The 12,556-nt window shown below is 43.3% G+C and overlaps 1 protein-coding gene across 1 annotated transcript in view; it reads left to right on the top strand.

Moving 5' to 3' along the window:
* Window positions 1-10,899, top strand: part of EDARADD (EDAR associated via death domain) — a 61,057-nt gene extending 50,158 nt beyond the window's left edge. The window contains exon 6 of the mRNA XM_046655091.1: window positions 4,946-10,899. Coding sequence (XP_046511047.1) covers window positions 4,946-5,328 — 383 coding nt within the window. The 3' untranslated portion in view covers window positions 5,329-10,899. The remainder of the gene's footprint in view (window positions 1-4,945) is intronic.
* The last annotated feature ends 1,657 nt before the right edge of the window (window positions 10,900-12,556 follow it).

The following is a 12,556-nucleotide window of genomic DNA, read 5'->3' on the forward strand; positions in this document are numbered from 1 at the left end:
CAACGCTGTGCTTATCATTTGCAAGGCGTCAAATATTAATCCCATTTTTCCTCCATTTCTGATGAAAACTTCTTTGGTCCTAAGTCTCTCTCTCCCCACGATTGTTTCTTCCCCAAGGCATCACCCAGTCCATCCTTTATGTGCACTATTACGGATAGGTGTTTAAAGCGTGGCAGGACTAAATGTATCTGATAGAAAAAAGACGTTTCCCCACTTAAGTCCCCCAGAGAGCTAATTATAGTTTATGATTCTGAAAGCCAGCTTTAAATTCAGTAGTGTTGGCAGTTCGTGTAGATTCCACTTCAGTAAATGGTTTGTCATTTGCGTCATTGCAAATACAAAGAAAAACATCAGAGACTTTTGGCGCATCATTTATTTTTAAAACAAACTGGTAAGTGGTCAGTGTGATTGTTCAAAGAAATGAAACCTTCTCAGACACTAGAAGGTTTCAAGGAGCTTCTCAGAAAGCTTACTCATGTTTTTATTCTTCTTCTTGACGCTAAAGGAGAAAACATTGCCAACACTGAATCTTATAAAAGTAACAGCAGGGAGGAACTTCAGCCATTAAATTCTGGACTTCGAGGTTATATCTTAGTTTATTTTTCTGTGACATTTAAAAAATACTTTTAAAGTATCCAAATAAACACAATAATTATAGAAAATTGGGAAACATCCATTGTTAACATTTTTCTTATACATAATTCCAGATTTTTCTCTATGCCTATGAATGTGTATATAATATACTTTACATGGATATGAGCGACTGTATTATTTGTTTTTACAAAAACTGAATTATGCATACTCTTTGGTAACCTGCTTTCTTTTCCACTTGGCAGAATATTGTTAAGTTGACCTTATCTTTAAACAAGGGCAAAGAAAATTGCAAAATTCCTCTTATACCCGTGTTTTTGTGAGAAGCCACCTTCACCATTAGAAAGTTCTTTCTTTAGATAAATGAGCTTCTGTCTCACCATGCAGCTAAAGTCTTCTTTATACACGATGATTACTGTAGCTGAAGCATAACTCTCCCTACATTACATAGAAACGTAATTCCACATTTTAAAGCTCTAAGATGTGGAACACACTGCCGAAGGCTATGCATCTGTTCTCAGAGCATTGAAGGTATAATGAGGAACAAGGAAATCATGCAGAATGTCCCCCTGCAGGGCAGAGTCAGGAGATGTGAACAGAATCCTGGGAGTTGGAGCGAGCCGGCATTCCGGGCAGGAGCCGGGAAGAGTTCATGGAAGGGGCGTCTCTGAGGCGGGTTTTACAGGATGGATGACGTCCAGTAGAGGAAGGGAGGGTCAGCAGAGGAATCTCAGGGAGAGGGAGACGGGAAGAAGAGAGAAAACACCAGAGGAAGCAGGGAGGTAGAAAAATAGAAGGTATACTTTCTCCACCTATGAAACTGACAGAGATTTTTTTTTTTTCCTAAAGATTGGCACCTGAGCTAACAGCTGTTGCCAATCTTCCTTTTTTTTTTTTTCTGCTTTTTTTTTTCTCCCTAAATCCCCCCAGTACATAGTTGTGTATCTTGGTTGTGGGTCCTTCTAGTTGTGGCATGTGGGACGCTGCCTCAGCATGGCCTGATGAGCGGTGCCATGTCCGTGCCCAAGATCCGAACCAGCAAAACCCTGGGGAGCTGAAGTGGAGCACACGAACTTAACGGCTGGCCCCCTGACAGAGATTTTTTAAAGCTAACCTTAGCACTGCCAGAGGTGAAGTGAGATCAGCACCGTTACTGTACACTCTGGTTGGAGTGTAAATTGGTCCAGCCTTTATTTCTGGAAAGCAGTTTGGGGCACATGCATTGATAGCCTTAGAATGCTCATACCTTTTGGCCTAATAATCCAGTTACTGGTGAGGTGATTAAAGATGGGGCCAAATACACATGCCAGGGTCTGCATGGAATTGTTACTGAGAGTCATGAAAATTTAGGAAAATCCTAAATGTTCAATAGTTTATTAAAAATCCATAATCATATATAATTTCTAAATTTTCTATACTGAGCTTCTGTTAGTTTTCTTGTAATTTAATTAAGCTTTTTTAAAAAAGAAGATTCAGGGTATCTTATTCAGGAAACAGAATAGTCTAGCTTGTCGGGAGCACAGGTTATATTAAGGAAGTCATGGGAAACAAGACAGGCGTAGTATCACGGAGAGCTTCTGGTGGAGGCTGGGACATGGGAACTGGTTGGATACAGTGAAGAAGTCTATAAGGATGCCAGGGAATTGCAAATGTAAATAGGGGAGTCGAGGTGCTTTTGGTGCATCGAGGGAGACATTTAAGTGCTGTTTTAGATCCATGGAGTTAGAGATGTCATCTGGACATCAAGAGGGGCTTTCCAGGAGTCAGTTCTGGAACACAGGAGAGCCGGCAATTTTAATCATTCATTTATTCACTCATGTATTCACCCACTCGTTCAATAAACATTGGCTAAGCATTTACTATATGCCAGGGGCAGTGCTGAGTCCTGCAGTTACAATAAGAAAGGGCCTTCCATGCTAGTGGGAGAGCCTTGTAGGGGTTGTTGGGAGTGAAGGAGATGACCAAAAGCAGAGAACGTGGAAGGGGAAGGTTTAGGGCTAAGAACCTAACTGGAGCACCTCCTTATATCTCCTGAGGCCTCGGCGATGAGACAGGCTGGGATCGCAGCATGTCAGGCAGACAGGGGAAGGGATGCAGCCGGGACCTGGTGGGATGTGTCTGGTGATATGGGGCTTGACTATCAGAAGGAACCTTCACCGAGGATGCAGCCTGCAAGGCAATATACCGTGTCCAAAGGGCAAAAGAGCCTTGGGTCCGGTTCCAGAGGCAGCCACATCCAAGGGGAGCTAGTGCGATGGGGGCATAAGCAGCAACAGGAGGTCTTGGTGATCCTCAAAGTCAGGTGGGGATCTCCTTCTCTGTTCTGGATTTTCCTGCCCAATCAGAACTGGACTCTGGCCAACAGTTGGGGTGCGGGGAACTGAGGCCAGTCTCCACAAGGTTTGGTGGGAACTAGGCTGGGTCAGATGCTGCTTGAAGCCAAAGAAGATGAAGATTAAGAACATGGTGAGTCATTGGAGGCAGCAGGTTTTGAATTCTCCTTCCAGAAATGTAACAGGGAATAAAAGAAGAGGAAGAGGAAGATGACTTCGGCAAGTTATGAAACCAGAGGAGGGTAGTTTGAGATTCTTGTTTTTTTATGATAGAGGAGCCCTAGACATATTTGTAGATAAAGGAAAGAGAATCAATAGAGATGGGTGGTGGAGATGAGGGGAAAGAAAGGAGATATTTGATGAAACAAATCATGGAGAAGGTAGGAAGGGGTAGGCTCAACCGTGGGTAAAACTTGCCAAGCAGGAAGGATGCTGTTTGATACATCTTCTCTGTGTTAAGCTAAACAACGTATTTGTTAATGTAATACATTGCTTTAGTTGTCACAGAAATATAACAGCACTAGAGAAAGTTTGGAAAATAGAAACATAATCCTACCAAATTAACACAATGGCTGTTATTACTTTTGTACATTTCCTTCCATGGGAATGTTAACCTAGAGTTTTCACATCGTTCTAATCAGAGTACATACATTCTTTTTATCTTGCATTTTTCACTTGATATTACAGCACAAACATTTTCTAGGTTGCTACCTAGCTTTCGAAATTATTTAAGTAATATTCCAAGTAGTACAATAATATATTTCACTAGTCCCCTAATTTTGACATTTCAGTTTTAAAAAATGGATAATATACGTAAGACTAATAAAAATTTTCATGTATGTACATTTTTAGATTTTCTCCTTAGGCTGGATTCCCAGAAGGTATGTTAGTAGGTCAAAGAGTACGGACATAATTTTCAAGGCTCTTGTTATCGTTTGTACTTGCCTCAAAATTGCTGGTTCTCAACCTTACATTCACCAAAGTGACTCCCTTTATCCAAAGTCTTTACTTTCCCAATTGGGCGGTCCATAGCTCAGTGTGGTAAAGACCATAACAACCTTCCAGAATTTTCCAAGCCAGCGAAGTCTAGCGGAGCCTTTGGCTATTGAAATCCCTGGTCAGAGGGATCAGGAGACCCAGCGCTGTGGTGGAATCTAAGTCGCTGGGGTTGTTGTGCTGTGCAGTACTGCTCGCAGTTCTGTTATAGATGACTTCACACCTTTTAGCTGCTGGCTTCATCCTCCTCCTAACACGCTTCGCAGCATGTTGGAAGAATGCTGCCCTTCCTCTGGGCGTGGGCTGCTCTTCTTGGTGAGGCTCAGCTCACAAGCCCCCCACTCATCCATCCCACTGCACACACCTCAGGGTATTGGCTGCACTTCAAAGGCAGCCCCAGGGGTGAAGAAAACACGGATAAAGGCAAAGGTATGATAAGGTGGCCATAAATTTAAAAAGTTTTCTGGCATTATTAATTATCACTCACTTTCAAATATGTGTATGGAGTGGATATTCCAGTTTTCAGTGTGTTTTTTTTAAGACCTTTTAAAGAATTGTGCAGTCCTTTACACCCTAACATGCTATTGTTTGGCATTAAAAAGCTGTCGGGACTGACTTGTAACTTGGAAGGGGTGATGGCTGAGGTGTGGGTCAGCGGAGTCTGACCCCTGCTGGACTGGCAATCTGCCACAGCGAGAGCTCTGCTCCTCGGAGCCCTCATTCTGGCCAGCAGTCTCACAAATGCACATTTGTAAGACAAGAGAGTCTCAGAAAGAAAGGGAAACTGGCTTAATGAAATCTTACTACTGCTTCCAGCTAAGCAACCGTCCTTGGCCATAAAGAACAACACGTTATTGTGTGAGTATATAGAAACGAAGATCCTGAAATCTTCCTCCGTAACATATGCTATGTTATACTTACACTGATGCTATTGACGATTCAGCAGGGAAAATAAAGCACAGAGGAGATGAAGGCGTATTTCAGGCCTCTTGCTGACATGTGGACTGTCCTGTTTGTTCCTGCAGATAGAAGCAAGGACAAGTCCTACAAGGAGAACTGTACTTGTTCCTCCTGCTCGCCCCGGGCCCCCACCATAAGTGACTTGCTCAATGATCAGGACTTACTAGACGTGATCAGGATAAAGCTGGATCCATGTCACCCAACAGTCAAAAACTGGAGGAATTTTGCAAGCAAATGGGGCATGCCCTATGATGAACTGTGCTTCCTGGAGCAGAGGCCTCAGAGCCCCACCTTGGAGTTCTTGCTCCGGAACAGTCAGAGATCGGTGGGCCAGCTGATGGAGCTCTGCAGACTCTACCACAGGGCCGATGTGGAGAGGGTCCTACGCAGGTGGGTGGATGAGGAGTGGCCCAAGAGGGGCCATGGAGACCACGCCAGGAACTTCTAGACCTCTGCTTCTTCTCGGCCTCTTCAGACGTTGAAACAGCCACAGGTTAAGGAGGACTGCAAATCTGTTCTTTTTTAAGAGTTTAGGATAAGGACATGGAACAGTGGACATTGGTTTTCTCCAAAGCTGGTGGTTTTGTGGAGGGGTAGGTTATGTTTCGGTGGTGGATTTTCATTTGTTTAGTTTTGCACATCTGTTTTAATTTAATATTTGAATCTGGAACTGGGAAAAACATTTGGTAGGCTCATATAAGGACCAGGGCCAAAGCCCACAATCCGAATGGATTCGTGCCATGATGAAAATAAAATTATCCTCTTCCTTAAATACTGTTGAAGATTGAAAGAGGAACTAAGATTGTTGATGGCAGCAAACAGTCATCATCCATAAGATCCTTGACGACAGTGGCACTCCCACAGCTTAGAAGGAAATGACACAGAGAAATCACCTTGCTTGGTCTGTTTGTTACTTTTTTTTGTTATGCTTAGGTGAATTAGAGGATATTGGTATTATGTGGTGATACCCTTCAGAACACATGTGCCATCTTTTTTATTCAAATACTATATGAACTGCTATCAAAAATGTCATTTGCTCAAGTAGTTTTGAAAGAAATAAACCGATGGCTATTGGGAGCACAGTCAGGAATTAGGAGGGGGATAAGGACCATGGGAAAGGTGTTTGGCAAAGAGTGCTCAAAATGCCCTTGTATTACCCATGACTTTTAAAAAATTAATTTAAAAGTTACTTTTACATCTTTTGTCTAAGGCTGAGGGTCTCACCCCTGAGATGAAGCTCTGATAAAAAATAAATAAAAATCACTTGGCCCATAGGTACAACGTAACCACCTCTAGCACCTACTGTCCCAGCTTAAAACAGGGCCCAATAACACTACACAACAGGTTCGCCAAGAAGGGGGGTCTTTAATGGTGATCCTGGGAGGGAAGATATGCATTAAAATCCAAATTTTAAGGGATTTTTAAAACCAAGTGAAAAATTGGATCCAAAGAATATCTAATGTTCTTATTTGATGGTTTACAGGGAGAGAAAGTATGGTGATAGGAGGGAGAGATCAGGTTTTTCTAGTTTTGGGGGGAAAAAGAGAGAGAGAGAAGAATACAAAGCCTTGGTTTGCTTGACAATTTCCTAAAAGTGCTGTTTGGTTTTGGCTGTAGGTTTAGAAAGTTAAGGCACTTTGTTCACTTTGGGGGGATTCTGTCCAAGACCCTGATTAAAATGGACAAAAATGATGAATAACATTGATTGGAGTACAAGAAAGATTAGGATCAACTCAAAAGCAAGTTATTTTCTAAACCACCACCATTTTTTTCCACTAATGATTACAGCTGTTTTTATTGGGTTGCTAATACATGAAGTCGGCTTCACCATCAAATGTAAGCTCTAAACTAGCACAATCTACCAAAGAGACTTATTCACACTTCTGATTCAGGGTTAATCACACCCAGCTCATCTCTCCTTGTCAGATTTATCAGATAAATGTCAGGTTTATTGCAAGATGTATGTAAAGTAACAGCCAGTAATAAAATGTAGAGATTTTTAAAAATAGATTCTTTTGCAACTTGATGTTGAATGACGTGGTTGTTAAATATTTATTGTCAGCCACGTTCTAGGCCCCGTATAGAACTTGTCTTCTAGGAATTTGGTTTTATGTACCATGTTCTCATTAAGCTACGTGGGACACGTCCTCATATGTTAGCCCAAAATTGACTGTGGGAAAATATAGATGAGCTTCTGGCATTCATTGCTGACATTTTAGGGAAATGGAACTAAAAGGGGGTGATTATTTCTCGTTCTGTGGTCCCAGACCCCCAGCAGTCAGACAGGCATCACTCCTTGGACCCTGCACCCCCCGGGATGTCAGGAGTGGGTCCCAGCCTGACAAATGTCCTGCTAACTGCTGCCTGGCCAGAAAGTCCCTTCCCTCGCCACACTGCTGGGGAGCTGCCTCCACTCCTTTCCTTTCACAGCCCCTCCCTCATCCCACCCAGGCACACTTGTCGCCTCAGCTCGACACCAGCCTTCAGGCTCTGTGACCACATAGAGGCAGTGGGAGAGGAGAGCGGGAGGAGGGGAGGAGGGAAAACCCCTTCTTGCTCCCTTCCCTCAGCCTGCGCCTTCCTCCTCCCACATCTAGGCCTCAACCTCCCCGGAGACAGGAAAGCAGAACAGGTGGCACCTCCGCCCCCAGCCCCAGCCATCATTCCTACGGAGGAAGGCTGGGAAGGCTTCCCTTATTTCCCGAGCCTCCCCCCACCTGTGATTGACAGGGGGCAGAGGAGTAGCAAAAAGAAAGGGCAGGCTGAGGGGGGAGGGGATGGGAATAACACCCTCCCCGCCACCCTGCCCTCCTTCCCCTGCTGCCCCATGCGCTGCCCTGGTCTTCTCGCTAGTTCCCAGCTCCCTGAGGCCCTGCTGACTGGAGGCCACAGCAGGCCGAGGGCCATCTCGGTGCCTTGGAACAGCAGCTGAGGGAGGCAGGCTTCTAACTTCCTCCAATAAGGCCACGGCTACAAATGAAAAATCAAAACAGGTTCCTAATATCCCAGATTTAAAATCTAGAAAATGGGATGAAAATTTTCCCATGAAAATGCTGATATACATAATGATTAGTTTCTATAGAACCGTCAGTTCTATATTTCACACATTTCTGAATTAAAAGCTTTTTGTGGGCTGGCTTGGGAACATGGGTCCCTGTCGGCGCTGCTTCCATGGGACGTGGCTCCAAAATTCCACACTCAAAATTCCAATCTCGAAACTGACTTTACACTGAACTTCTCATCATACATATCTTGAACATGGCTGTTGTTCATAAGTGTCAGCTGAACTTACCTTTGAGTTGGATCAGAAAGGTTAAGACACAGAATTCAGGCAGCTCAGAGGCGGGCAGAGCCAAGTGCTCCTTTATCTTTAAATTCAGGAATTACAGGAAACCCTTGTGACCACAGAACACCACCCCCTCCTCTCTCCGTTTGGCATCATTATTTCCAAAGTCCTGATTGCTAATAATTTTCTGGCTCTGAAAGCTTAAAATTCCTATCGTAATTGCATGAGGGAAGCGCCAGAGGGGAAGGGATTTTTTAAAATGGAGAGCTGATGTCAATGTGCTGCTTTAATTTGACTCTACCATTATTTGCCCATATGGCCATCTGTATCTCTTGGCATTTCCCTTAGGAAAAGTTTTAATTATTAGGAGTTTAATATTAGCAGAGAGAAATTTAAGCAAAAGATTTTTTTAAAGTTCATTCAGATTCTAATGACTAAATGTGGGATGACTTTTATCCGTGTTACATCCAGACATATCAAAGAGTAATTCTCAGCTGAAATAGAACTATATCTTAATTGTACAATAATCCAAAGTAATTTTCTTTAATCTATAGCAAATAAGTACCATAATAGCATAAATATGCTGATACTTTACAAAGGGGAGCGTGAAGAGGAAGGAAATTACTTTATGACTAATTGATCAAATAATTGTTAAGATTTAAGTTCATTAATACATAAGAGCTTTGCTCATTATGCTGTCTGTAGGGATCCACTTTAAATTGACCACACTATGAGCTAAACTGCTTGTGATGAGGGCCTTTTGCTTATAGAAAGAGGAAATCTCTTTAGCTAAGTTCCAACACAAACTCTCTTCAACAAAATTCTCACCTGCATTGTTATGTGAAGAGGCTTTATACTAAGATGCATTTTATTTGGCCGCACGAAAAAATTACTAGACTCAAGAGAATGGAAAGTAAAGCTGTGTTAGCCACCACACACACCCAGGACACACACATCCACACACACACACAAAGGAAGACTCATGTGAGAGGAGAGAGACTCGCGTAAAGCAAGTGTTATGTAAAATTGTAAGATTTAAAGTTGTTAGGGCTTAAATTGATTGCCAGGATTGTCCACTGATACTCAAGATAACCGTATGAACAAGTTACCCATTTTTGTGACAGTAAATAATAATTATTCAATAATACAGAAAATTCAGGGTAATTGACAAAAGAGGCTGCACCTCAGTTTTTCCTTAATAGTAATTTTTATGTGGTACTGCCCTCTGCTGGAGTATAAAATCTACACACACATCCTTCATGGCTTGGTTAAGACCAACCTAGGACCAACCTTCTATTAATTATTGGTTGTTTGTTGGAACCCTTATGAGCAGCCCGGCTAAGACAGGAAGAGGAGAGTTCTTTTACAAACTGACAGGTATAAGCAGATTGAGGTCGGTATAATTGAGATGGGGGTGCCAGCCTCCTGAAGGTGCCCATCATTACCTCAGCCCGTCATTCAGAATTCCATACTCTGGGAATTACTTTTAGCATTCAGTAGGACTTTTCCTCCATGTCGAGTTAGGGTGAGCCGTCTGTGGGCATTTGGTCTCTCTCTCTCTCAGCGTAGCAATGCTCTCTCTTTACCATGGTGAGGAACAGTGGCTTTCATGTAACAAGGCAGAGGAGTTGAGCTCCCTCACTTGTGCAGACATCGACCAGGAGCACTAGCCTGTCCTCTTCCTCTCTAATATGTAATATAAACACGTCTTCCTTTCAATACAATATTAATAAGTAAGGTCTGGCATATTTTCTTTCCCTTTCTTTTTTAGATGAATAAATCTGTTTTGTCTAGTTTTGAGCCAGGACTATCCTCCTTAGAACATTTTTTCCACGTCTGCCCTCCCTGTTGCGTAGTTCTCCTCTCCTTTGAGTCCATGTTTCTGCTCTTTGTGTTGCTAACTTTAGAACCATCCCCTCATTTCTCGAATCAGATTTCCTCTATATGCCCCTGGCCTTTTCTGTCCCAGCTGCAGGCTAACATCTGCTTCCTTTTTTGACTTACACATGCGGAAGCAATTTGTTGGATTGTCTTTCACATTTAATGACACGTTGGGCCTGATAACATTAACACTGTTTTCTGCCCTTGTAACTGAAACATACATAACTACATATGCCCAAGGAAGTGACGGGAAACATTCACCCCATTTGTTCTGTGATTTCCTACTTGGGAATTCAGATTCCAATCTTCTGAACCCTGTGCACTTGGTCATAAATGGATGGGGCAAGACTTGCTTCTCTTGTGTTTAGAGAGGATCATGGCCCTGATGCTCAGCCATGTGCTGGGCCTGCTGGAGCCTCTGGGGGAGTGGGTGCCGCACCTGTGGTCCTCAGCAGAGGAGAGCCTGTTCTCTTTCTTCCTGTGGCTCTGTTCAGCTGAGGATGCCTCCTAGAAATCAACTCCGCAGTTGAACTGAAGAGATCAAAGGAGCTGACGGTGCAACTCGAAATGAAATGATTGAGTTTTGTCAACCCTTTTGGAAATGTAAGGGGTAGCTTCTCATGACTTCCTGAGCTGAGCCATGCTCTTCCATTTTATGTGACAGCCAGTGACCATTCTCCTTTGAGGCAGGCCCTCAGAAGCTTCATGGAGGACATTTCTTCAGCTGATGAAGGCAATGCTTTTAAACTACGAGTTTTTGTGGTACTACATGTTTATATATATTTGTGCTGTACTTTTTAAGCTGCCTTCATTTTGATCCCCTGTATGATTTTATATTTTTCTTATAAATAAATAAAGATTATTTTTAACTATAATAATGGGTGTTTAAAAATAAAAGATTGATGTCAACTGCTATCTATAATCGGTGCTCTTAAGTAGATTCCAACACAGTCATTGATTCATGTGTTCTGTTGGTCAGTCATCAATCAAAAACCTAGTGAGTTTCTAAACTATGTCCTGGATGCTGGGGATGCAAAAATAAGCAACATCTTCCTATCTTCACGGAGCCTATAGCCCAGGGAGAATCACTGTACACAATGAGAGACATTTCTAGAGAGAGTGCTGCACAGGTCCAGGAATGGGCAGGACAAAAACAGTGAGAATCACTTGGGGCTGGCCTGGTGGTGTAGTGGTTAAGTGAGCGAGCTCCACTTTGGTGGCCCAGAGTTCTCAGGTTCGGATCCCAGATGCAGACCTGTACACAGCTCATCAAGCCATCCTGTGGCGGCTTCCCACATACAAAATGGAGGAAGACTGGCACATATGTTAGCTCAGGGCCAATCTTCCTCAAGCAAAAAGAGCAGGATTGACAACAGATGTTAGCTCAGGGACAATCTTCCTCACTAAAAAATTGAGAATCACTGAAGTAGGAAGAAAGATGGATAAATAAACAACCTGATAAAATGCTTCAGACGCTGTAATATCTGTATGCGAAGGGAGATTTCACGGTTACTTTCCACCCATCCTAACTTTGTGTCTCTGGCCCAGGCTTCTGCCAAACATCCCGAACTATCAACTTGATGTCTCCACATGGATGCTTCACAGGCATCTCAAACTCAACCTGTCCTAAACTGAACCCATGCTCCTTCCTTGCAAACTTGTTCTCACCAGAGTTCCTTATCTTACCATCCACCTTGTTGCTGGTACCCTCCTTCAGACTTTCCTCTCCCCTTCCCTGTCTAGTCCACCTCCCAAATATCACTTAAATCTCTTCCCTCCTCTCCATCCTCATGACCACCGTCCTAACCTGAGCAGCCACCCTTTCTCACCCTATAATGGCTTCCCAGCTGGTCTCCATATAGTTGGTGGATCCTGTCATCCCCACATTAACCCCTTCAGTGGGTTCCCATTTTGAAGATAAAGTCCCAAATCCTCGATATGCCTACAAGGCCCTGTGTGACTTGCCTCCAACCCCCCACTTAGCATCATCTTGCGCCACTCTCCCGCAGCTCCTGATGCTTCAGCCACACTGGACTTCTAGGTCCTCATGGCTCCCATTCTTTTTCCTGCCCAAGGCTTCAGCATGTGCTGCTTCCTCTACCCCTGTCCATACCCCAGCTACACTCATTCCTGGACGCACTGTCCTTCCATAGCTCATCCTACACAGCCCCTAGGTCTCACCCTGGACGCCCTTTTCTCAGAGAAATTGCACCTGACTCCCAGACTTGGTTGTCTTCCTATTATTTACCTTCATAGCACTAATCACAATAATATAACTTGATTATTAGTGTCGTCCCTGCTAGGCTGCAAACCCCAGAGGACAGGGGCCTTGTTCTCTTATTCACCTCTTCATCATCAGTGCTAACTGGCCTAGAAGAGATTCTAAATATGCTGAATGGGTGAAATGGAGCTAATGAACAAATAAATGAAAGACTCTCAATATAGCAAAGCCTTTCTTCATAATCACATGGCCCTTGAGGAGGAAAAAGTTTATAAATAGAAAATAAAA

The sequence above is a fragment of the Equus quagga genome, chromosome 2, assembly GCF_021613505.1.
Source record: "Equus quagga isolate Etosha38 chromosome 2, UCLA_HA_Equagga_1.0, whole genome shotgun sequence".
NCBI classification, from domain to species: Eukaryota; Metazoa; Chordata; class Mammalia; order Perissodactyla; family Equidae; genus Equus; species Equus quagga.